Source organism: Rhincodon typus, chromosome 15, assembly GCF_021869965.1.
Source record: "Rhincodon typus isolate 14 chromosome 15, sRhiTyp1.1, whole genome shotgun sequence".
Classification (NCBI taxonomy): domain Eukaryota; kingdom Metazoa; phylum Chordata; class Chondrichthyes; order Orectolobiformes; family Rhincodontidae; genus Rhincodon; species Rhincodon typus.
Genome location: NC_063346.1, coordinates 58,595,975 through 58,623,476, shown reverse-complemented (window position 1 = coordinate 58,623,476; position 27,502 = coordinate 58,595,975). Strand labels below are relative to the sequence as shown.

General features: G+C 43.0%; 1 protein-coding gene across 3 annotated transcripts in view; it reads right to left on the bottom strand.

Moving 5' to 3' along the window:
• Positions 1–27,502, bottom strand: part of st3gal2 (ST3 beta-galactoside alpha-2,3-sialyltransferase 2) — a 282,180-nt gene that overhangs the window by 61,152 nt on the left and 193,526 nt on the right. For all 3 annotated transcript variants that reach the window (XM_048606133.1, XM_048606134.1, XM_048606135.1), the window contains one exon: positions 5,409–5,602. In XM_048606133.1, coding sequence (XP_048462090.1) covers positions 5,409–5,602 — 194 coding nt within the window. The remainder of the gene's footprint in view (positions 1–5,408; positions 5,603–27,502) is intronic.

Here is a 27,502-nt window from a genome sequence, read left to right as displayed (position 1 = left end):
TTAGGGTTAGAAAAATGGGTGGGATATGCTGGAACTGATTCTCTATTTTGGTTTTCTCTCCAGATGGCGCATCTTTGAACTGTGGGAGGGAACTAGAGCAAACAGGGAATGTGCAAACTCTCCACAGTCAGTCACCTGAGGCTGGAATTGAATTCAGGTCCCTGCTGCTATAAGGCAGCAGTGTTAGCTACCGTGCCCCAGGTACACATTCCAGTTGCAGTCATGATGGTGATCAGGAATAGGCACCTGAAGCTGGTTTTCACTCTTTGCAGCATCTGCAGTATTTTTGTATTTCACCCTTTGTAGCCTTGAGTTTTGGATGCCACTTACAAAGCCCCTGAAGTCACTGTGTCTGACAAAACTCCAGAAACCTGGTATCAAGCTAGATTTTTCCAAACATTCACCTGGCAGATCAATCTCCTGAGGTACTTTCACATCGATATTTCCGTGGCTCATTGCAAAAGACAACTGCTTCTTCCATTCACAAGGATCAAACTGGTTTTTGTCTTCTAACAATACAATCGAACAGTACAATCTAATTGTAGCAGGGACATAGTGGAGTACTGGGTATGTCACTGGATGAGCACTCCGTAGCCTTGAGTTAATGCTCTGGGATATGGGTTCAAATGCCACGGCTGATAGAATTCAATTGAAATTAATAAAATCCATGGTTGATAGTTAATTTCATAGTGACCATTACTGAAACTATCATTGTTTTTACAACAAATCATCTATCTCACTAATGTCCTTCAGGGGACAAAAACTGGCCTCCTTACCTGGTCTAATCTCTATGTGACTCCAGACCCACAGCAATTTGATTGACTCTGGATGCCATCCAAAATGGCTAAGCAAGCCACACGGTTTACTGGCAATTAGGGACGGGCAACAAATGTTGGTCTTGCCAGTGGTGCCCTCATCATATGAGAAAAATCTAGGTTAATGTTTCATAAACATTGGCAGTCACCCATAGGCTAAACCAAACAACCAACAGTAAAAGAACACCTCCACAAAACATTTAAAAGGAATGACAGATAATTTACATATGACATTGAGTTTCAATCTAATTTAAAGTAAGTACTCCCCAAACCAGCAGCCACCTTTTAATCAACCCTCAATGCCAATCTGGCTCTGCATACCTGACATCATTAAAGGGGTCAGAATGTTTGTGCAGTTATTTCGTTTCAATTTCCTTTGCTAAGAAATTTCACGTACATCTTGGGTTCACACACTTGAGAGGAGTATTTAAGCCTGAAATAGGCTTTCTATCGAACAGCAAAAAACAAGGACCTGTCTCCTTCTCAGGGGGATACAAATGATCACGTGGCACCGGTTGGGCGTTCTGGTCAATATTGATCCCTCCACCGACATGATTAAAATGGATTAAATGGTCATTACTGCGTTGAAGCTCACTGTGTTAAATTGGCTGCTACTTCTCCCATATCAGTGCCTACACTTTAAAAGAGGCTACAAAGTGCTTTGGGACTTCCCGAGGTTGTGACAAATACAAAAAAGGTTTCAATTTTTTGGAATAAGTGTTTTAAGCACTCTCTCTTAGAAAGTAAGTTTTCATTTCTGTTTTGCTAAATCATAATTATAGGTGATATACCTGCAGTAAGAGCTTATCCAGTTCAAAACCAATGAGGGGATGGGGGAGGGGGCTGGATCAATGAAATAAAACTGCTTCAACTTTCAATCCTTTCTTGGGAACTTTAAACAGTGTAATCCCCAAAACTCAGTTTCCTTCCTTACACAGAAAATAAAGCCTCAACGCAATCTAATCATATTTTTTAAAAGGGCCCTGATGGTGCAACATCCCTTTTAAAATAGTGTATTGGAAACCTCCTGCAGCATCCTTTTGAGTGCTGTAACATTACTGCACATTTCATTCTCAGTTTGAAGGGGGGAAGAATGGGCCTAAGACTTGCATTTTAAACTTAAACAGGGCAACTATTTGGACATTAAAGCTAAGTGAACTGGCACACTAGGCTAAGAGACAGATGAATTGAGATGCCGTGGCAGACGTTGAAGGGGGTATTTCAGAATACTCAGAATGAGTCCATTCCTACTATAAAACAAAGTTCTATGTGGAGATCTCACCAACTATAACTGACTAAATTAAGCAAACCATCCAATTCAAGGGAAAAGCATCTGTTGGACAAAGGTGAAATTCAGGTCAGATGATGCAGGTATTTAAAAAGGAAAACAATAAGTAAATTTAATGCTGATCCTCTAGAGAGTGAGAATAGAGTGGTAACAATGGATATTAAGAAATGGCAGATGTAATGAACAAATATTTTCCTTCTGTCTTCAGTAAAGAGAATGCAAGAAAGATCCCAGAAATAGCTGTAAATTAGGAAGTGGAAGGGAAAGAAGAGCTTGGTAAAATTACAGGGAGTGATAATAAGCAAACTGATGGAGATGTGAGCTGACAGGTCTCTGGGACTTGATGGACCTCAGCCTAGGATCTTAAAAAAACTGACTAATGAGGTAGTATCTGTGTTAATGTTAATTTTCTAACATTTGTTAGATTCTGGAAAAGTTCTATCAGACAGGAAAGCAGCAAATATAACCACACTTTTCAAGAACAGAGGGAGGCAGGAAATATTAAATTATGGGCCAATTAGCTTGATGGGTTCAGTGTCAAAATCTATCATTATTGAGGTTACAGTTATTCTTTGAAGAACTGAGATACTGTGTATAAAAGGGGTCTTGTACTTACCTTTAATAGGCACTCATAGTATGGTTAGGGGAGGTGGGGTAATGAAGTAGCATGAATAATGTATTGGCTGGCTGGCAGAAAACAGATAAATGGGTCTTTTTCTGATTGGCTGCGATGAATGGAGTCCCGCAGGGGTCTGTGCTGAGGCCTCTGCATTTTATAATTAAATCAATGATTTAATGAGAGCATCAAAATGGGCTAAATTTGCAGATGACACAACGATAGGAAGGCAAATATGTTGTGAACAGGGCAAGAGGAGTATGTAACATAGACAGGTTAAGGAGGTAAAAATCTAGCAGATGGAGTATAATGTAGGAAAATGTAAAGTTGTTCACTTTGGCTGGGTAAAACACAGCATTGTTTAAACGGAGAATGAGTGCAGAATTCTGAGGTGCAGAGGGATCTAGGTATTCCAGCACATGTATCACAGACCGTGCGCAGGTACAGCAAGAAATTAAAAAGGCTAATGGGATGCCCTCCATTAATATGAGATGAATTGAACATAAAAGTAAGGATGTTATGATTCAGTTATTCAGAGCCATTGTGAGACTGTAAGAATGTAAATGTTTTGGAGGTGGCTCAGAGAGGGTTGACTTGAATGATGCGTGGAATGAATGGGTTGTCTTACAAGGAAAGATGGACAGGCTGGGCTTGTTTCCATTGGGGTTTAGTCAGAGTCCTGAAGAAGGGTAATACCTGAAACGTTGACTGCTCCTTTCCTCCAGAGGCTGCCTGGCTTGCTGTGTTTTTCCAGCCTCCTGTTTGTCTTCCTTGTTTCCACTGGAGTTTAGAACGCTGAGGGGTGACTTGATTGAAAATTATAAGTTCCTGAACAGTGTTGACAAAGTGGACAGGGAAAGGATATTTTCCCTTGTGGATCACTGCAGAGTAGGGGGCATTGTTTTAGAATTAGGGGTCATCCTTTCAGAACCAAGCTGGGGAGAAATGTTTTTCTTTCTCTGAGGATTGTGCTACCTTGAAGCTGTCTGTCTCAGAATGCAGCAGAGGCAGGGTCAGGAAATATTTTTTAAGACAGAGGTAGAAAATTTTTTGTTAGGCAGGGGAATCAAAGGTGGATGTGAATGTAAATTTCAAAACATAAATAGAATAACTGTGATTTACTGAATAGCAGGGACTGAATGGCCTACTTCTGCTCCTAATTCTGTGTGGATAAAAGCACCGAACTTTACAGAGTCATTTCTTCAGTAGTGAAACAGAGGAAAGCTTCAAATTTAAACAGGCCCAGGGCATTCAGCCCCTTGATCCCATTCGCATGTGATATGGTTACTGCTTTTTTACGATTTCAAAGGGAGAAGTGAGTGCTGTTTCAACTTGTCCAGAACAGTTGAGCCTTAAAGGGGAAAATTCACAACTGGTCCATTGGAACAACGGCCTAGAATTTGCTTAAAAAGTAACGGTGACCTACTGTCTCATTAACATGCAAACAGGGCACGTTTGTAGTGAGGAAGCAATGCCCCTACAACTGCAAATTGCCACAGGTGCCTCGATGCTTTACTCTGCTTCACTGTTAGTTTTTGGGAAAATAGCTTCTCACCTTTAACTCTCCTGCGGTTTTCAAGAACATCTGCATTGGGACATTGGACATCAATGAAACCTGCCAGACAAAGTTAACAGCACAGCTGCCCTTTAAACAATATGATGGTTGTTAATATCTGCCAAGCAACCTCTTTGGTCCAAAAAGTGAACAATTTGAAGTGTGGAATTTCATTCTTTCAGGTTATGAACTGTTGGAGTTTTTAAAATGAACTTTTTAAAATTGAACTTTTTTTTCTTACTTTTATTTGTCCCTTTGTTTTCTCATTCTTAATCTAACCTTTCTTCTCTCTCCCATTTTTTTTTGTGCCTGATTTAAGAGTGAAATCATTCACATATTCACATGAATTCACCCTCTTTCTTTGACCACTCTCTATTTCTCAATCCTTAACCCTCATTGATGAAGGACATAAACTAATTGCCCTGTTGTTCCCCAGATGCCCACACTTCCAACAATTGAATAGGCAAAGATTTTAAATTCTCTGAAGGTGTAAAAGCAAGAAAAACTAGCAAGCAAAATCTGACCTGATATTTTAGTGGCAGGTTGGTCAGTAAGCCCTATACTAGAATCCCTTATTAAGGAGATGGTGGAGCAGTTTGTATTGAATTATACAAAGGAAAGTTAGATTTGTTTCAGATATAGTATTAACATGCTGGGAAACAGTATGCCAGTAATTTGAGATGTAACATATGATAATGATGTCACATTGTAGACTAATAATTAGAGATTGCTGGCTGTGATTAATCAATAACTCAATTATTACTGCTGTATCCTATTAGCACCCAGGTGGTATAGGCAAACCAGGGGAGCTGGTGGGTTTTTTCTTATTCCATTTCCCATCCTATACACTGAGATATGACAGTAAAAGGAAAAAAAATTGTTTGAAAAATATAGCAGTTGACAGAAAGTGAGATTCAGGTGACGGTTCTGCATTCAAAAATCAAAGTTGTTATTCTCTCTCAGATGCTGATGAACCTGCCTAGCGTTCCAACATTTTTGCTTTTTATTTCAATTTCTTCATTTTGCCGCGGATTCAAGCTATTTCCTTATCTCACTGCGGAATGTGACGCCTGATATTTCACCAGGAATTTGTAAGAATAGTTAGTAAGGATCTCCTTCACCTTCACAGCTTACCTCATGATGAAATCATGTGAGTTGATGTCTGCTCCGTAGTGAGAATGATGGAGGTTTCCAGAATTCCCCACCACCGCACAGCGCCGACAGCGAGAACGGTTCCACGAGGTGTAGGGATTCTCTCCGGGCACAGTGAGGAAGAGTTTAGACAAAACGTCCTTCAGGTCATGGGGTTTGAATTGTGGCTGAAGCATCTGGAAAGTGCAGGGCAAGAAGAAAGTCACTGTGAGATTAAAAAACAGCAAATAGAAGATGAGAAACCAGACTGAATGCTCAGTTAAGAGGAAGAAATGCCACTCTATTTATCAAACTATCTCACCCATTCAATGTCCAATGTTAACCCCCATTTAACTCTCAATGGAATTATTAAACTCTCCTTTTCAGACATACAGGTTTCCATTGTAACAACAGAAACATTGTTGGCAATTAACCAAAGAACTATAAAGTGGAGAAATATACCTTTTGATTGCCTCTCCCAGCTAGTCCTAAAACAGGAGTGTCTGATTGTAAGTGCAGTAGGACTGCCAGGCACTGGTCACCACTTCAGTGCATCCCTACGTATACAGTTACAGTAACAAGCAGTCAGACCCCTGACATGTAGTTATTCAGCATCACAGTTACCCAGCTCAGCAACTGAAATTTGGATACCTGGCAGCAAGGCTTATATATAATGGATACCCAGGAGTAAGTTACAGACTGGAATCCAACCCAGCAATTCACATTGTTTATGTGTAGAATAATGGATACCCTAGGGTGACCTACAGGCTGGAATTTAGTTGTTGGGTTCAAATGGTTTATATACAGAATAATGGATACCCAGAATTGAGTTACAGACTTGCAATCTAATGGAGGGGTTTGGATGGCTTATATATAATGGATACCTGCTAGTAAGTTACTGACGAGAACAGTTCACCTCATTTATAAAAAATGGATAGCCATGAGTTAGTTACAGGTGGATTTTAACTTTCCAAACATACTCTGGGACTGCCATGGTGTTAAGGGCTTGGATAAAGAGGAATTCGTGAAGTGTGTGCAAGAAAATTTTCTGATTCGGTATGTGGATGTACCCACTAGAGAAAGTGCAAAACTTGATCTACTCATGGGAAATAAGGCAGGGCAGGTGACTGAGGTGACTGAGGTGTCAGTGGGGGAGCACGTTGGGGCCTATGACCATAATTCTATTAGTTTTAAAATAGTGATGGAAAAGGATAGACCGGATCTAAAGGTTAAAGTTCTAGATTGGTGGAAGGCCAATTTTGATGGCATTAGGCAAGAAATTTCAAACATTGATTGGGGCAGATGTTTACAGGTAAAGGGACAGCCGGAAAATGGGAAGCCTTCAAAAATGAGATAATGAGAGTCGAGAGAGACAGTTTGTTCCTGTTAGGGTGAAGGACAAGGCTAGTAGGAGTAGGGAATGCTGGATAACTACAGAAATTGAGGTTTTTGCCAACAATAAGAAGGAAGCATATGTCAGGTATAGACAGCAGAGATCGAGTGAATCCCGAGAAGGGTATAAAGGTGGTAGTAATATACTTAAGAGGGAAATCAGGAGGGCAAAAAGGGGACATAAGAGAGCTTTGGCAAATACAGTTAAGGAGAATCCAAAGGGATTCTACAAATAAATTAAGGACTAAAGGGTAACTAGGGAGAGAATAGGGCCCCTTAAAGATCAGCAAGGCCATCTATGTATGGAACAACAGGAGATGGGGGAGATATTAAATGAGTATTTTGCATCAGTGTTTACTGTGGAGAAGGACATAGAAACTAGAGAACTTGCAGAAATAAATAGCGACATCTTGAAAAATGTCCATATTACAGAGCAGGAGGTGCTAGGTGTCTTAAAACACATAAAGGTGGATAAATCCCCTGGACCTGATCAGGTGTACCCTAGAACTCTGTGGGAAGATTGGGATGTGATTGTTGGGCCCCTTGCTGAGATAGTTGCATCATCGATAGCTACAGGTGAGGTGCCGGAAGACTTGAGGTTGGCCAACGTGGTGCGACTATTTCAGAAAGGTGGTAAGGAAAAGCCAGGAAACTATAGACCACTGAGCCTGACCACTGAGCTGGGCAAGTTGTTGCAGGGAATCCTGAGGGAATTACATGTACTAAGAAAGGCAAGGACTGATTAGGGATAGTACATGGTTTTGTGTGTGGGAAATTGTGTCTCACTAACTCAGTTGAGTTTTTTGAAGACGTGACAAAGAGGATTGATGAGGGCACAGCAGTGGATGTGATTTATATGGACTTCAGTAAGGCGTTCAACAAGGTTCGTCATGGTAGACTGGTTTAAAGTTTTTGAGAAGATTTGTAGCTCGGGTTGTGGGTGAGGTTGCAGACTTACTCGCTGAGCCGGTGTGTTTGGTTGCAGATGTTTTGTCACCCTGCTAGGTAACATCGTCGGTGCGCCTCTGGTGAAGTGTTGGTGTCCTGTCCTGCTTGTTATTTATATGCCTCGGTTTGCTGGGGTGGTTAGCATTACTTCCAGTTCTGTTTTTCAGTGGTTTGTATATCGGGTCCAGTTCAATGTGTTTGTTGATGGAGTTCTGGCTGGAATGCCAGGCCTCCAGGAATTCCCTGGCATGTCTCTGTTTGGCTCGTGCTATTATGGATGTGTTGTCCCAGTCAAATTTGTGTCCTTTCTCCGTGTGTATTGAGACCAGTGAGAATTGGTCGTGTCTTTGGTAGTTAGTTGGTGTTTGTGTATCCTTATTGCCAGTTTTCTTCCAGTTTGGTCTATGTAATGTTTCTCACAGTTCGTGCATGGTATTTTGTATGTTACATTAGTTTTATTGGTTGTGGGTACGGGATCCTTTACGTTCGTCAGTAGTCAGCTGTTGCAGAGTGATTGTTGGTTTGTGAGTTACCGATGAATGTAAAGGATCCCATATCCACAACCAATAAAACTAACATAATACCATGCAAGGACTGTGAGAAACATTACATAGACCAAACTGGAAGAAAACCGACAACAAGGATACACAAACACCAAATAGCCACCAAGAGACACGACCAATTCTCACTGGTCTCAATACACACGGAGAAAGGACACAAATTTCACTGGGACAACACATCCATAATAGCACGAGCCAAACAGAGACAAGCCAGGGAATTCCTGGAGGCCTGGCATTCCAACCAGAATTCCATCAACAAATGCATTGAACTGGACCCGATATACAAGCCACTGAAGAATAGAACCAGAAGTAATGCCAACCACCCCAGCAAACCGAGGCATATAAATAACAAACAGGGCAGAATATCAACACTTCGCCAGAGGTGCACCGACGATGTTACCTAGCAGGGTGACGAAACGTCTGCAACCAAACACACCAGTAGACTGGTTAGCAAGGTTAGATCACAGGGAATACAGGAAGAACTAGCCACTTGGATACCGATCTGACTTGAGGGAAGAAGACAGAGGGTGGTGGTGGAGGGTTGCTTTTTCGTCTAGAGGCCTGTGACCAGCAGAGTGCCACAATGATTGGTGCTGGGTCCACTGCTTTTTGTCATTTATATAAATGATTTGGATGTGAACATAGGAGGTATGGTTTGTAAGCTTGCAGATGACACCAAAATTGGAGTGTGATGGACAGCAAACAGAGTCACCTCAGAGTACAATGGGACCTTGATCAGATGGGCCAATGGGCCGAGGAGTGGCAGATGGAGTTTAATTTAGATAAATGTGAGGTGCTGCATTTTGGAAAGGCAAATCAGGGCAGGACTTATACACTTAATGGGAAGGTCCTGGGGAGTGTTGCTGAGCATAGAGATCCTGGACTGCAGGATCATAGTTCCTCGAGAGTAGAGTCGCAGGTAGACAGGATAGTGAAGGCAGCGTTTGTTATGCTTGCCTTTATTGGTCAGTGCATTGAGTATTGGAGTTGGGGGGTCATGTTGCAGCTGTACAGGACATTGGTTAGGCCACTTTTGGAATACTGCATGCAATTCTGGTCTCCTTGCTATAGGAAGGATGTTGTGAAACTTGAAAGGGTTCAGAAAAGATTTACAAGTATGTTGCCAAGGTTAAAGGATTTGAGCTATAGGAAGAGGCTGAATAGACTATGGCTATTTTTCCTGGAGCATCGGAGGCTGAGGGGTGACCTTATAGTGGTTTATAAAATAAAGAGGGGCATGAATAGGGTAAAAGGCCAAGGTCTTTTCCCTAGGGTGGGGGAGTCCAAAACTAGAGGGCATAGGTTTAAGGTAAGAGGGGAAAGATTTAAAAGGGACCTAAGGGGTAACTTTTTCACTCAGAGGGTGGCACATGTATGAAATGAACTGCCAGAGGAAGTGGAGGAGGCTGGTACAAATACACCATTTAAAAGGCATCTGGATGGGTATATGAATAGGAAGGGCTTAGAGGGAAATGGGCCAAATATTGGCATATGGGACTAGATTTATTTAGGATATCTGGTCGGCATGGACGAGTTGGACCAAACGATCTGTTTCAGTCCTGTATAGCTCTATGGCTGGAATCTTATTACATAGAATGTAACAGAAATTATACCAGGCAACAAGCTGTTGGAGTTATCTGTCTGTTTTTTACATTTATTCTCTGCATCAGCTGTATCCCTAATCCTATTTGTCTATCCTTTTCCCTTATCTCATTTGGGTTATACTGTTTCCGTTCAAGTACCTACTTAATCTATTCTTAAATGATGTGGTCTGTGGTCCAATCATTGACTTTGGTGCCTGACAACCCTATGGGAAAAGAACATTTTTGCTCTCTGTTTTAAAGTGCTGACATATAATAATAATAGACCCCTGGTGTGAGTTACAGGATGGAGTACAATCATAAAAATGTCCACAAATGGCAAAAGAGGTCATTAAGTCTTTTCCATGGATCAATTTCAGTGAACCTTCATTTCACTTTTTGCCCCCCTAGCACACTGCTGATAGCCTCATAAATCCAATACAAAGAGATTGTACTTCCTTGGCTGAAGGGGAAAGCACAAAGCAGCATAAAATCCCTCCAATACCTGTGCTATCATTCTGCTTGCATCCTTTTGAACTCCGCTGACATCTCTAGTTCTCCATTTACCTCATTGCAAACTTGGTAGCATCCTGCAGGATGGATCTTGATTTCTGTAAATTATAAATACTAGGTTTCTACAAATCAATCTGCATTTCTACTCAACTCCAGCTGAATAAAGCGGGGCTTAACAGGTAGAACTCTCCACCCCACCCCCCCCAGTTTGACTCTAATGTATACTCTGTGCTGAGAACAGATATATTCGCCATTGTAACCTCCACTGTTAAAGACAATGAAACATCAGTGAAATATCTCCACAGAGGCTGGTATCCCTTCACCAAGCCACCCATCATTTATATGTGGAATGTCCTTGATTGGTACTTCTTCTTCAGAGTCAGCTCTCAAAGTGCCAGGAATCTCTGACACTCCTGTTTATATCTGTCAGCCAGGGCTCCCTGATTGGACCAGATTAACAGCCCCAATTCTATGGGACCCCTCTGGCTGACCTCATTACAATCACTATATCCCTTAGCTCTGGGTCCGAGGACATAGGCCGATTCCTTTTCATGGAGAGCCTCCTAGGACGTTTTAGCACTGGGTCAGGTTCCTCGGACTGAATGTCTGATACGGGCAGCGTGTAATGCATGGGAGCTCGCCTCTTATGGCAGGAGCGCTGGGTAGAATTTCACTCTCTTCTTCCAGCGGTAAAGGCATCGAGGTGGCTACATCCATCACTTCCATCTCTGATCCTGAGGACTTGTCAATGCTTGACAGAAAGAATTCTGGCAAACTTTCCGAATGTTCAGAGTGGCAGGGCACATTTTGCTCCTGCACCGTTTGCAAACTCATGGCTTTTGTGTGGTCCACATGTTTGTTCAGGACCATCGCACCTACCCGAACTGTCTCCGTCACTAGTCCTAATCTCATGGCAACCATGCCTCTTACCTCCACAGGGCCATTTCCCTGGTTCTTACACCAAATTTTATCCCCTGCATCAAACTGTCTCCCTTGCTTGGCAAAGTCATGTGTCTGGCATTGGCATTCCTGACACTGTTTGATCCTCCAGACTCCCACAGGTCCAGGAAGATCAGATTTAACTTGGTGCAGAGTCTTCTCCCCATTAGCAACTTTGACAGTTCTATCTCTGCATTTCCATGTTGGCTGGTTCTACAATTGAATAAAGAACCATAACGGCTTGGTATCTAGCAAGGCTATAGGCTGTTTCTTCAAGTCTGCCTTCAAGGTTTGGATTGCTCTCTCTGCCAGACCAGTGGATGATGGGTGGTATGCAACTGTCCTTATATGTCAAATTCCATTCAACTTTAGGAAATACCCACATTCCCTGCTGGTAAATGATGGCCCATTATCTGTGAATAGCACTTCCGGGAGTCTGTGTATTGCAAAAGTTGCACACAGCATTTTTCTAGTCTTCCCCGTGTTTGACGAATGAACTCTAAGTATATCCAAGCCCTTTGAATGGGCATCTACAATGGTTAAGAATATTAAGCCCGTGAAAAGGCTAGCACAGTCGACAGGTAACCGAGTCCAAGGTTTACCCAGCCATTCCCATGGATGTGGGGGAGCTGCTGACATTAATTTCTGTCCTTGGCACTGCCCGACCAACGCAGCTCTGTCTGCATCCAGCCTGGCCACCAGACATAACATCTCGCCAGCATCTTCATTTTGGAAACCCCTGGATGACCCTGGTGGAGTTCAGCCAATATTTGGTGGCAACCTTTGCTCGGGACAGTCGCTGTTACTCCCCAAAACAATGTCGCGTCCTCTACATTGTGCTAGTCTCTCTGCGTCCTAACAGATCTCAATTCTGGTTGTGATGGTGCTTCAGTTTCCTCCATCACTACCAGTTGTTTCAGTTTTGATGGGACATGATCTTTCTGCATCCAAAGTCTGAAATTGTCAGCTGTGATTGGGAGTGCATCCTGAAACTTTAATACCATTACAGACGCTTCCATTTGTGGAATCACTGGTGTTGTACCTGCTAATGGGTAGGTGTCTCAATGCATCCACGTGCGCTGCTCGGCCTCCTGGACAGTGTAATTACAAGCACTTAGTATTAGAGCCCAATGCTGGGTCAGCCTGAGACAATGGGTGACACTGCCTTTTCCTCTTTAAGTAGACCTAGTAGGGGTTTGTGGTCCATTATTATTTCAAATTTACACCCATAAAGGTATTGGTGGAACTTCCTGACTCCAAATATGACTGCCAATGCTTCTTGCTATATTTGAGCATATTTACGCTCTGCACTACCCAGCTTTTGGGCATTCCTCTCCATTAGGCCACTGATCAGCTAATACCACCCCAATGCCGTATGGGGAGGCATTGCATGTCAACACCAGGTCTCGCTCGGGATCATAGTGTGCCAACATCTTAGAGGATGATAGTTATTTCTTCACTTTCCTGAAAGCTAAGGCTTGGGTCTGTGACCATTTCCAAGGCTGAACGTTTTTTAGGGGTGATGCTAAGGTGCTAGGATGGAGGCCAGGCTATGTATGAACTGTAATAATTTATCCGCCCAAGAACTGACCTAAGATTCTGGTCAGACATGCGAGCTGGGGCATCTTTGATCGCCCGTGCTTTATCTTCCAAAGGATGTAACCCGGTCTTGTTGACTCTGCAGCCCAAGTAGGTCACTTGGGGTCCTGGAACACACAATTTTCCCTTTTAATGCACATGCCTGCCTTGGAAAAACATCTTAAGACTATGGCCAAGATCTCTAAGCGTTCCTTAATTGTCTTCCCGTTATTAAAACGTCATCTCGACAAATGGAGATCTGGGGTAGACTTTGTGAAATGTTCCCCATCATCCGCTGAAAAATTGCATAGGTTGATGATACCCCAAATAGCAGCCCTGTATATTGGTACAAACCTTTATGGGTATTAATTGAAGCATACTTCTGGGAATCCCTCATATAACCGCAATTGCAAGTACGTAAGGCTCATGTCCAGCTTTGTGAAGGTTAGCCCCTGCCAGCTATGTGTATAGATCCTCTATCCAAGGGATTGGGTATTTATCCAGCTGTGAAAAGTGGTTTTCCATTTGTTTAAAATCACCACAGAGGTAAATGACCTGTTAGGCTTCACAATTAGTACAATTGGTGCTGCCCTTTCCGCAAGCTGGACTGGTTTGATGATTCCTTCGCTTTCCAACTTTCTGATTTCTGCCTCAATTTTTGCCCATAGGCAAATAGCACTGGACAGGCCTTACAGAATCGAGGAATTGCTTCCTAATCAACACGGCCTTGGCTACTTTGATAGTCCCTAGTCCTTCCTGGAAGACTTCCAGCTATTTAATTAGGACTTCACCCAGGCAGCCATTTTCTAATTGTAAAATGTTGAGCCAATCTAGGTGGATCTTTTTCAACCAATTTTGCCCCATCAAGCTTGGTCCTGAAACTTTCACTACAATCAGTAGCAACTGAACCAGCTGCTTCTTATAAGTGACTAGAACCAAAGATGTACCCTTAACCTGTAAAGGTTCCCCAGTATAGGTTCTCAGCCTGGCCAAGGTGTTAGGCAAACATAAGGGTTGGACTCCAGAGGGAATTTTGTTAAAAACTGGTTCTATGATCGCTGATGTAACCGCACTGGCTTTGACCTCCATTCAAAATGGGTGGTTCTGATTTGGATGTTGCCGAGCAATTTAAATGTTCCAAATCAGATGCAGGTCAGCTTTCCACGGTATGCTGTCTCCTGGATACTGACCTATGAGTTAACTTACTCAATTCAGGCTCAGTGGGACTCTTGCTTTCCTGAATCTGCATACCGGCAACAACTACAATGGCTTTCCGGCCCGGATCCTGAAGTAAATGTCAACCATTTGGCCGATGTTTGGCATTGTGATTGGGGTTTTGCTGTGGGCTGACCTAGAGTCTCCCTGATCAGGGTATATCCTGAGTGAGGATATGCAATTGCCTGCACGCAAGTGGTGTTCCTCAAGCTCAGCTGGGTTGGCTAAAGAGTCCACTTCTATCAGAAAACTCTGCAACTCATATGCTCCACCTGCTGCATTTTCCAATGACCAGGCCAGTTGTAGTGCTTGTTTGAAGTCCAGTTGGGCTTCAGCTAGTAGGCGCTTTTGCATGGTTACATCATTAACACCACTCTCGTCACCACTGAAATAACGCTGCAGAGGCCGATACCCCATTACCAAGTCACCCTTTATTTACACGTGGAAAGTCCTGACACTGGTACAACTTCTTCAGAGCCAGCTCTCAGAGTGCCAGGAATCTCTGACACTCCTCTTTATATCTGTTAGCCAGGGCTCCATGATTGGACCAGATTAATAATCCCAATCAGGGAACTCATATTCTGTGAGGTCCAGTTGGCTGACCTCGTTCCAATCACTGCAGTGAGCTCAATCATATTTTCGATGACATTATCTGCACAGATAATCACATTGGGTACATGGCTCATATTATTCAATGTTGAGTTTAGCCATCAATCAATCAACCTAGACTTGTCACATTTATTAGGGAATCCTGCTCTGCAATTTACAGGGAAAAAATAACAATTAATCGAGGATTTGGCCAGGAGAAAAGCTGATCCATTGTAGATCTCCTAATTTATCAGTACAAAAATAACATTACATTTATTTTAAGAGCCTCAGACATTTTCAGAATCTGGCAAAACCTTTTACAGTCAATAAGTTGCTTTAGAAGTGCAGTCACCATTATGTAGACAAACCACGAGGGTTGTAAGGACAAATTCTCCATGCTCAGCAGCTTTCAGCTTATAAACCACTAAAGTGGAAACATGAAGCTCATTGATCTTTTCCACTGTTTTAATCATTTTCAGTTGGTCAACCTTCAGATGACATCCACTCAAGGAAAAGGCTCTAACCCTCATTGTTTAATGCCTGGGCTGTTAATTATGTTTCTCTTATTGCTTTGACAGATCTCTGAGGGTGCTGTTCAAGCACAGTGTGGAATCTATAACATAGTTGTGACAACTTGACGGTGTGGAAGAGCTCAGTGTATCCTAGTTTTATGTATAAAGACCATTGTTCAGACAAAGCTTTCTGGGTGGTCCATGTAGGCACATTCTTAAGTCAATCAGATCCTAATTGCTGAGGGATGCTTTTTGATGTAGATATACAACAGCTTATAAATACCAGACTCTGCCTAAGGTCAGGAAAAGCTGTAAGAGAGACCATAAAACATAGGAACAGAATTAGGCCATTCAGCTCATTGAGTCTGCTCCACCATTCCATCATGGCTGATATGTTCTTCCATCCAATTCTCTTGCCTTCTCTACATAACCCTTGACCCTCTTACCAATCTAGAACCTATCTATCTCTATCTTAAATACATGCAATGAATTGACCTCCACAGCCCTCTGTGGCAATGAGTCCACAGATTAACCATCCAATGTTTCCAAAGTAAAGTTGGCATTGCCTGGAAATCCGAGGGCTAATATAAAAACTGACGCATCACGGTGGCTCAGTGGTTAGCACTGTTGCCTCACAGCCAGGGACCCAGGCTCAATTCCACGCTCGGGTGGTCATCTGTGTGGAGTTTGCACATTCTTCCCGCGTCTGCGTGCGTTTCCTCCAGATGCTCCGGTTTCCTCCCACAGTTCAAAAGATGTGCAGGTTAGGGTGGATTGGCCTTGCTAAATTGCCCACAGTGTCCAGGATGTGCAGGCGAGGTAGAGTAGCCATGGGTAATGCAGGGTTACAGGGACAGGGTTTGGGGGTAGGATGCTCTTTGGAAGATCGGTGTGGACTCGATGGGCTGAATGGCCTGCTTCCACACTGCGGTGATTGTATGAGAAAGCTGGAAGAGGTGGAAAAGATGTTTTTTGTATTTGCCAATCAGTACTGTCAATAAAGGTTTGAGCACACTTCCCTGCAGAGTTGAAGATTTGGCTAAGCTGCCACCCACAGATTGCATTTCTCTACAACAACCACTGAGGCACTAAGTCTTATGAACATCGATGAAAATAATGCAGTGGATTTTCAGTAAATTCCACGGTCTCTTAAAACCTGCGCTACGACAAATGCAGTCAGTCCCCTTTGCGATTGCACCATGGGGCTTCAGTGCATCTGATCCATTTGCTGCAATTTTTGCTCCTTTTGGTCCCACTGGGTACATGTGTATTGTGAGTATATGAGCCTCAAATAAAAATCTAGCCTCAGACTGGCACCTCAACGCTGAGTCGGTGGCTCATGGTGCTATTCCTTAGATATCATTATCCTGTTGACAAGTACCAGTTAGACTCCTAGCTGAATCCAACCTACCTTCATTACTATAAATGAGATATTAGTCACAGCAGCTAACTGGTAAGAAGGGAAAGATGAGCCATGATGGTAAGACAGGATTTTCTTTTCAAATTATTGACACAGCCAAGGACTCGCACTTCCCTGCCTAACACACAGACTGTGAGCAGACTACTAAACAGGTTGTAAGCAGGAGCCTCTCTATTGTGCAGGTAATTATAGTTCAATATTAGGAGACTCCACTGGCATTTGAAAAGAAAAGGAACAATGCATAGTTTTAACAAACTCTTAAAGCTGCCAATCACTGTGTTTTCTGTGCTGGTAGTGATGATTACTGAGTTATTCAGCAGTACAAAGCTTTCATTTAGAACAAACTGCACATTACTGGGGCTTCTAAAGTAAGGAACCCAAACGAAGTGGTAATTGATCTGGGGATCATATCCACATCCCAGGCAGCCAGCTGATCAATGGCACTGTCAGGAAAATCAGTTGAGAGATCGTTCCTTGCCCTCTCTGGAGACAAATGCCTAGAACATGAAGGCATGTAAACAGGATAGGGAAGAAGAAATTGTTTAAATAGAACGCAAATAGAATCACAGAGATCTACAGCACAGAAAAAGGCCCTTTGGCCCATCACATCTGTGTTAGTGAAAAAACAACAACCTAAATATTCTAAGCCCACTTGCTAAGACTTGGCCCAGAACCTTGTATGTCTTGGCACCGCAAATGCACTTCTAAGTACTTCTCAAATGTTATGTGGGTTTTTGCTTCTACCAGCCTTACAAGCAGTGAGTTCGAGATTCCCACCACCCTCTAGGTGAAAACCCTTTCCCTCACATCTCTTTTAAATGTCTGCCCCTGACCTTAAATCTGTGCCCCTGGTCATTGAAGTTTCTTCCTGTGTACCCTCTCTAACTCCTCTGCAGTAAGGAGAACAGCCCCAGTCTGTCCACTCTCTCTTCATAACTGAAACTCTCCAGCCCAGGCAACATCCTGGTAAATCTCCACTGCACCCTCTCCAGTGCTATCACATCCCTGCTATAATAGGGATTCCAGAACTGCACACATGTTGGAGTGTCAGTTTATACAGGTCATGGATTCATCCTGTACTGACTGCTTTCTTTTTGGGACTGTGGACTAAAGAAAATGGGAAAATATACCATTTTAAACCAAGGAAACCATATAAACAGATATCTGCAGTTCTAAAATCAAGTTCCTCAAGTTTATTGTGGTTTGTATGTACAATCTTGCCTCATTGAACTAGTGAGACAGTGAATTCTAGATAAAACAGCACCACCAGAGTTTCAGGGCAATTCTGCCCAGAAACAGTCTTTTGATTGGTTTTTCAATTGGCTCCAGCTGTTGTGGGCTCAGCATAGTAACAACCTCCTGATTGGTTCCTAGATTTTGTGTGCAAAATAGCCTGCAAAGAGAAAACATCCATCTATCTTTCGCCCCCCTTCTGTGGGGAGAAGTTATAGAAAGACTGTAATGTCTATCTTTTAGCTTTATTCTTATTTTCCTAACTTATACGACATATATCAATAATGTAGAGCAACTTTATCTTTATTTTCTCCATTTTTTTGTACCTAAGATTTGTACTTGGGTACTTTGTACCTAAGATGTGTTGGTGACATTGTACACCTTTCACTGCACTCCTGTTCTTTGTAACTTGACTGCCTGTGTCAATAAACCTAATTCTATTCTAAAAGAAGATCCCCCACTTGTTTTGAGGATGGTGGCAGATAGGGAATGTTTGGACTTCCGAGCCCATCTGCTCCCGATCATCTCCAGCTGCAGCCTTCTTTCTTTTCTTCAATTTCTTCATTTATCTTTCACATCAAACTTCATCTTATCTTCTTTCTGCAGCTACAGGGGCTGAAGGCGGAGGCGAGGGGCTGTTGTGGCGTCAGCAATGTGGTGGTTCCATCCATTCCACCTAGCTATGGTAGCTTCAGTGGCGGCTACAGCAGCGGTGGGTCTGGTCTGTTCCACCTTGCAATGGTGGTGATGCGGCAGCTTTGGCTTCTCCTGCGCGGTGGATCTGGCCGGGAATCCTTGCAGTAGCAGCTACATGTTGTGGCTCCAGTCCTTGCTATGGTGGCCTCAGCGGTGGCTTTGGCGTTGGGAGCCCCTTCAGAAACCCGGGAGATGTGAAGGGAACAAAAGATGGACTTTGCCTTAATTATTTCTTTCTCCATTTTTCGTACCTTAGATTTACACCTGGGTACATTGTACCTAAGATGTATTAGTGACATTGTACACCTTGTAATGTTATGTAATTAAAATGGCGCCAGAGTATGATGACTTAAACACTTCTCACTATTTTCCTAAATACAAGTGACAATGAATAACTATTCTATTCCCAAGGGCCAGTGATGCTCCAAAACCTTTCCTCTGTAAGCTGCTCTCTTTGCAAATTCTCTGTCAAAAGGAGAAAGGGAAAATCCCTTCAGACAGCATGATAGGGCAACTTCTCAACGTAAATATAAGAGTCAGCGCACCCACAGCAGTTGTCATCGGCAAACAGTCAGAAGAAATTGAAGGGAAATGACTCTTTGACACCTGCAGTCTGAACTGGTGCTATTGAACTGTGTTTCCCTGATTTTTTTTGTCCGCCCATGGTATTTTTGTCTCATCTCTTTACCTATATGTTTTTGTATATGCAAATTTTAAAAAGGGATGGAGTTTAAGTTGTAGGACATACATATATGTTAGCAATTTAAGTTTCTTTTGCCATTGGTTAAAAAGAATTCGATTACAACAAATAGTTATTTTCTTACTAATGGGAAAAATACCTGGTGTGATTATTATTTTAATCTGAATTGGAGAGTTATGTAGAATTGGGCAATTTGGTGTTTTAATCACCAGCTCTGGGATTTACAGTGCACTGCCCCAGTGAGTGGTGACAATTCTAGTGAATGGACACGTGCTTAGCTAAGTGAGTGTGCTGACAGATCCCTATATACTTGCCTCCTTATTCAGAAACCTCACCACAGGAATGGGGGGAAAGATCGAAAGGATAATCACAATTTTGAAAATGCTAAGAGGAACACAGATGAGAATGAAAGTGCAGAGCATGAACGATTCGGCAGTACCAAGCTTGACTTTAAAGAAAATGCAAAGGTTATATGAGGGAGAGAAAGCTAACAGAGGTTATGGACCGTGGCCCTTCTTCATGTTGCTCCAATGTCCCATCAAGAGGTTGATGAGGTGCACACTTACCCTTTCACGGGAACTGCTATTTTCTAGGGGAACCTAGAAGGTTAAATAGAATAACTCCCCCTCCAGATTGTTGATAAATCGCATTTCCGTTTAGGCATCCTGTAAACAAAAGGAAGCTTCCCAGAGGTTTGTCTCTTTCTGTAGAGATGCAGAACTTCAGCTGGTGGTTCGTTGAATAAATGCATAGTTTCTGCCTGAAGCTATTACTCATTATATGAGCCTGCCTTCATGTCGAAATATTACAATCTGCTGCCAGAGACCACTGGAATAAAGTAGTATTAGAGTGAGCGCTCCACAGATTATTGCTTTCATAACAGCAGAGAGTAAAACATGGAATAATCGGTATTGGGAGCGAGGAATGACTGGGTAGGGATTAGATTCAGAGCTACAGCAAGTAAGCTGGAGAGATCCATTCATAGGTAGGAGAAATTAACCAGGATTTTTGCTTTCCATTGACCTCTGGTGCATGTGAATGTGCAAATGAAATCAGAATCACTGTCTAGGTTCACAATGGAGTTGGCATACGTCATGGTGTGCTCGGGGAATTGTTTTAAAACTGCAACAAAAGGATAGACAGCAAATTAGCATCTCCAAGAAATGACAGGAAAAAGGGAACCATACTAAATAAAACAAAAACAAATACCACAAAACTATCCTAATATCTCCTCGTTACTTTCCTTTTCATAATTGTGCATCACTGTATTTCTTTGCCATGTAATCTGAGTAAAATGCCAGAACAAAACTGCATTTAAGCTGCACTGTTATGAATCATTATTATGCAGTCAATAACAGCTCACAGCTACATACCATTCGTAAATGAGAAACATAGAGAACATGCTATTTAATGAAAACATTCTAACTCAGCCCCGCTACAAAAGGCAAGGCAGTCGGTAGGATTCAATTCCTCCAAACTCTTCTCCCAGACTTGAGGGATCAATCTATGATTTGATTCAACCCATTGCCAGTCTGCCTTTTAGATCTTCTCTGAAATTTGAAAAGAAATATTCAACTGACTGGGCTGAGGGATAGGGAATTTAAGACCTGCGTTTCTGAAGCACTCTCAAAGACAGAAACACAATGCGCTGAATAACAAATAAAGATCACTTTGGCCTCAAATCGTGGCTTTACCTTGATAAAGCAGCTAAACCGCCATAAGGTAATGTGCAATGGATTTCTATTCCCACCTTAACTACTCTCTCAGCTCTCTGAGATTTTTTTTTTATTTTGATTTGATTTATTATTGTCTAGGTACACTGAAAAGCTTTATTTTGCCTGCAGTACAGGCAGATAATACCATACAAAATGCACGAGGGTAATTGAACAGAGCGAGGAATGTCACGGCTGCAGAGAAGGTGCACAAAGAACGAGGTCAACATTAAATTTAAAATTTAAGAGGTCCATTCAGAAGTCTAATAACAGCGGGGAAGAAGCTGTTATTGAATCTGTTGGTCTGTGTGTTTAAGCTTTTGTATCTTCTGCCTGATGGAAGAGAGTGGAAGAGATTAAAACCAGGGAGGGAGCGGTCAGAGAGTGAAAGTTATTTGCTGCCACTTAATGAGGTATAGTTCCAGGGGCATTGTCCAACATTATCCAACTGACTGTTCTAAACAGCCAATGGCAACGATCAATCTAACCAACAACTAGTATTTATTTAGCGCATGTTTGGTCATAAAAAGTTTCAAGATGTGTTTTTGAGCGTTTTCAGACAGAAAACAGGAGGCAGAAATGAGAGGCCACCAGAAGGGAAAGAAAAGTCAGTCAACAAAGTCATGCACGCCAGCTCTGGCAGGGACTGCTACTCACAAATCACAAGCCACTACAGACAGTCTTCAACCCAGAAGTGTCAGAGGAGCTGGGGCGTCATGTCATGGTTGTGCAAGACTTTGGTTAGACCACTTTTAGAATACTGCGTACAATTCCGGTTGCCCTGATATAGCAAGGATGTTGTTAAATTAAAAAGGCTACAGAAAAAAAAATTTTCAAGGATGTTGACAGGATTGGAAGGCTTGAGTTATAAGGAGAGGCTGGATAGGCTGGGCCTTTTTTTCTCTGGAGTGTTGGAGGTTGAGGGGCAGCCTTAGAGAGGTTTATAAAATCATGAAAGGGACATGGATAGGGTGAATAGCCCAAGTCTTTTTCCAAGGGTGAGGGAGTCCAAAAATTGAGGGTGTAGATTTAAGGTGAGAGGTTTAAAAGGGACCTGAGGGGTACCTTTTTCACACAGAGGGTGGCATGTATGTGGAATAAACTGCCAGAGGAAGTGGGGTAGAGGCAGGTGCAATTATAACATTTAAAAGATGTTTAAACAGGTACATGAATCAGAAAGGTTCAGAGGGATACGGGTCAAACGGTAGCAAATGGTACTTGTTCAGTTTAGGATACAAGTTGGACCAAAGGGTCTGTTTCCCTGCTGTATGACTTTATGATCATGGGCATTGTCCATCATCACCTGAGACAGACAGATGTTACCAATCAATCAAAAGAAATTTGACACTGAGCCATATGGGGAGATACTGGGGCACATGCTCAAAGGCTTGGACCAAGAAATAGGTTTAAAGAAGCATCTTAAAGGAGGTAACCTATCTAGAGAGACATTTAGGGAGGAATTCAAGGCTTGGGCCTTGATAGTTGGATTGAGAACAAGCAATGCCTGGGGATGCTCAAGAAACCAGAATTGGAGGAGCAAAGCTATATCAGAAGGGCTGTAGAACTGGAGGAGGTTACAAACACAGGGGTGAGCCCATTGACAGATTTAAAGATAAGGATCAAAGTTTTGAAATCAAGGCACTGCCTTAGCTTGGGAGACAACAGATCAATGAGCACACAGAGTCACAGGGTCATAGCGTTGTACAGCACGGAAACAGACCTTTCGGTCTAACTTGTCCATGCCAACCAGATATCCTAAATTAATCTAGTCCCATTTGCCAGCATTTGGCCCATTCATCTCTAAACACTTCCTTTTCATATAACCAGCCAAATGCTTTTTAAATGTTATAATTGTACCAACCTCCACCACTTCTTCTGGCAGCTCACGCCATACTAGCACCACCCTCTGTGTCAAAAAGTTACCCTCAGGTCCCTTTTAAATCTTTTACCCCTCTCACCTTAATCCTATGTCCTCTAGTTTTGGACTCCCCTACCCTGGGGAAAAGACGTTGGCTATTCACCCTATCCATGCCCCTCATGATTTTATGAACCTCTACAAGGTCAGCCCTCAGTCTCCGATGCTGTAGGGAAAATAGCCCCAGCCTATCCAGCCTCTCCCTACAGCTCAAACCCAACAACCCTGCAACATCCTTGCAAATCTTTTCTGAACCCATTCAAGTTTCATAACATCTTTCCTGTAGCAGGGAGACTAGAATTGAATGCAGTATTCCAAAAGTGGCCTAACCAATGTTCTATACATCTGCAACATGACCTCCCAACTCCTAAACTCAATGCACTGGCCAATAAAGGCAAGTATACCTTCTTCACTACCAAATGCCTTCTTCACTACCCTGTCTATCTGCGACTCCACTTTCAAGGAACTATGAGCGTGCACTCCAAGGTCCCTTTGTTCTGCAACACTCCCCAGGACCTTGCATTAAGTGTATAAGTCCTGTCCTGATTTGCCTTTCCAAAATGTGGCCCCTCACATTTATCTAGATTAAACTCCATCTTCCACTCCTCGGCCCATTGGCCCATCTCATCAAGATCCCGTTGACCATAACTTTCTTCGCTGTACACTACATCACCAATTTTGGTGTATTCTGCAAATTTATCCACCATACCTCCTATGTTCACATTCAGATCATTTATATAGATGACAAAAGCAGTGGACCCAGCACCGATCCCTGCAGCACACCGGTGGTCACAGGCCTCCACCACCATCCTCTATCTCCTACTTTCAAGCCAATTTTATATTCAAGTGGTTGATTCTCCCTGTATTCCATGTGATTTAACTTTGTTAACCAGTCTACCATGTGGAACCTTGTCTAACACTTTACTCCGGTCCATCGCTCTGCCTTCATCAATCCTCTTTGTCACTTCTTCAAAAAACTCAATCTAGTTAGTGAGTCATGATTTCCCATGCAAAACCATGTTGACTATCCCCAATGCCTTTCCAGATACATGTAATTCCTGTCCCTCAGAATCGTCTCCAACAACTTGCCCACCACCGATGTCAGGCTCACCAGTCTATAGCTCCCTGGCTTTTCCTTACCACCTTTCTTAAATAGTGACACCACATTAGCCAATTTCCAGTCTTCTGGCACCTCATCTGTGGCTATCAATGATACAAATATCTCAGCAAGGGGCCCAGCAATTACTTCCCAATCTTCCCACAGAGTTCTAGAGTACAACTAATCAGGTCCTGGGGATTTATCCACCTTTTTGCGTTTTAAGACATCCAGCACCTCCTCTTCTGTAATATGGAAGATGTCACTATTTATTTCCCCATACTCTCTATCTTCCATATCCTTCTCCACAGTAAACACTGATACGAAATACTTGTTTAGTATTTCCCCCATCTCCTGTGGTTCCACACATAGATGGCCTTGCTGATCTTTAAGGGGCCCTATTCTCTCCCTAATTACGCTTTCGTCCTTAATGTATTTGTAGAAATCCTTTGGATTCTCCTCAACCCTATTTGCCAAAGCTATGTCATGTCCCCATTTTGCCCTCCTGATTTCCCTCTTAAGTACACTTCTACTGCCTTTATACTCTTCTAGAGATTCACTCGATCCCTGCTATCTATACCTGACAAAGGCTTTCTTCTTTCTCTTGACCAAAGCCCCAATTTCTCTAGTCATCCAGCATTCCCCACACTACCAGCCTTGCCTTCACCCTAACAGGGATTAAGTGTCCCTGGACTCTAGTTATCTCATTTTTGAAGGCTTCCCACTTTCCAGCCACCTGTGAATATCTGACCCCAATCAACTTTTGAAAGTAACGGTACGTAGAACATGGGTATGAGTTTTGAATGATCTCAAGTTTATGTAAGGATAGCAATCCTTGGGATTTTGAGTTAACAAAGATGTGGATGAGGATTTCAGCAGATGAACTGAGGAAAGATGGATTCAGGTGACGTTATGAAGGTGGAATTAGATGGTTTTGGAGACAGAGAAATTCAAGGATCAGATCTAGGAAGGGGTGTTGTTCAATCAGCTGGGGATGGTTGATGGTTTGGCATGGGAGTGGGAGGAGTGCAGCCCAGGATGGGTGGGGGTGAAGGGAAGGAAAGGGGCCTGTGGGGATTCTGGGTAGGAGAAAGTCTGCTCAAAAATGGGGTTCCAGTTGGTGACAGGAGGGAAATGGGGGAGCTTGAATTAAAAGTAGATGAAAAAAAAAGTTCAAAGTCATTGCAAATGACCTGGCATTGGCCTGAAGGAAGACCTCAAAGGGGCGCTTCATCAATATCTTCATAAACACCACAAATTTCCTTCTATTGTATTACTCACTTGTATCTTTTTTTTTCTTCCTTTCATGAACTCCTCTATTCTGAAAATGTGGATTGATTCTGTGCCCATCTCTGATGGACGTTTTGTGGAAATTTGTAACATTGCCCACTCGGAGGGAAGGACTATGTTGGGTAGAGAGTTAAGAGTGAGGTCAGTGACTATGCAGGTAATACCGAGGGGGTGAGCAGGCAATTCGACAGAAAAGAGGCCTTGGTGGTGTTGGTAGGAAGGAGAGGAAGTAGGAGGAAGAGACAGGAACCCGGGGAGGGGGGAGGGGAAACATGGATGATCAAGAGAAGCCACTGGAAAACAATGTATTCCTCATAATTTCTATCCTGTCATGGCTGGGGATGATGGAGACTCCTCTTCTCAGCTAATCAGCCTGTATCTGCCAGTGATGAGTAACAGAAATGACGACACGGAGAAAAAACAGCAGTGAGGAAAGCAGGAAACAAAAATTAGAAGCAGGAAGATGCAGAGTAGGTGAAAGAGAAAACAAGCCATGGCAGAGGAGAAAGAAAGGGTTCATGATAACAGTGACAGATAACAGATGTTGGCAGTTTCTAATGCCATTGCAGATCAACTTGTTGTGGACTAAATGCCTGGTACTGATGGCTAAGACTGAATAGTAGGCAGGATTTACTGAATTGTCATCACCTGCCTATGGAGACAAAGGACCCTGGTGTTAGCTTTGGGACTTGCACGGAGGAGAAAGGGACCTAGACGAAAAGCATCTCTGGGAGCAGAGAGACCTGGGGAGAGGGGCCAAGTCTGCAGAAGCATTCTGCTTTTCTCTAACTTTATCATTTTTTTTCAACACAGGTTTTAGCATGATGGCCCAGGGCCCCTCGTCTTGGTTTCTTTCCAGAGGAGTCCCACCTCATTTTCCCATCATACATGAAGATGTATGTGAGCAAGCTTCTTAAACCATTGTAGTCCAGGTATATGCTTGGAGGTTTTAAGGAAGGGAGTTCCAGGAATTTGACCCAGCAACAGCGCAGGAACAGTGACATTTCCAAATGTAGTTGGTGTATGATTATGAGGGAAACTCGACAGGTGATGGTATTGGCATGTATCTATTGTCCTCATTCTTCTACAGTGTGGAAGCAGGCCATTCAGCCCATACCAACACACGTCCCACCCAAACACACACCCCTAAAGCTACAGAATCCCTGTAATCCTGCATTTCTCATGGCTAACCCACCTAGCCCACACAACCCTGGACACTACAGGGCAACTTAGCATAGCCAATCTACCTAACCTACACATTTGGACTGTTGGAGGAAACTGGAGCACCCAGAGGAAACCCACACAGACATGGGGAGAATCTGCCCAAGGCTGGAATCGAACCCAGGTCCCTGGTGCTGTGAGGCAGCTGTGCTAACCACTGAGCCACCGTGCTGCCCCATGGTGCCCTGATTCTAGATTGATATGGGTGGTGAGTTTCTGCGACACAGCTCAAGGAATCTTGCAAATACTATTTCATACTTCCTAGATACAATGTTACACTGCTGCCTCTGTACATTGGATTGAATTTGTCTTGCATTTTGCTGACAGGGTGTACATTGATCAATTTCATGGATGGTTAGCTGTAGGGCTGCAGCTGCATTGGAACTATTTGAAACAAAAACAAGGACAGAAATTGCTGGAGAAACTCGACAGGTCTGGCAGCATCTAAAGAGAGAGAAGGAGGGTTAACGTTTTCAATTTGATGACAGCTCTTCCAAGTTATCAGACTCAAAATGTTAGCTCTGTTTCTCTCCACACCAGACTTGTTGAGCTTCTCCAGCACTATCTATTTTTCTTTCAGATCTCCAGCATTTTGCTTTGATTTTATGAAAACGGTTTGGCTCGGGTTGAGTTTAGATTTGGAGCACAACTTTTCAGTCCTACCGCTGAAATGCTGATAAGGACCACAGCCTTTCCAGTATCCAGTACTTCAGCTGCTCCCCTGATCAAATGGAAAGAATCAAAATAGTTCAAGTGGCATCAGTGAGGCTGGAGACTTCTGGAGGAGGCCAAGATGGATCAGACACAGTCTCACAGAAGTTGGTTGCAAATTTTTCAACCTTGCATTTTCAATCTCCCGGTCTGGCATGGCAGTCTCTCAGCCTGATGTCCTGGCCTGGTGTGGTGGCCTCCCAAACTGGTGAGGCAGTCTTTCAGCCCAGTATGGTGGCCTCCCGGCCTGGTGAGGCAGTCTTTCGGCCCAGTATGGT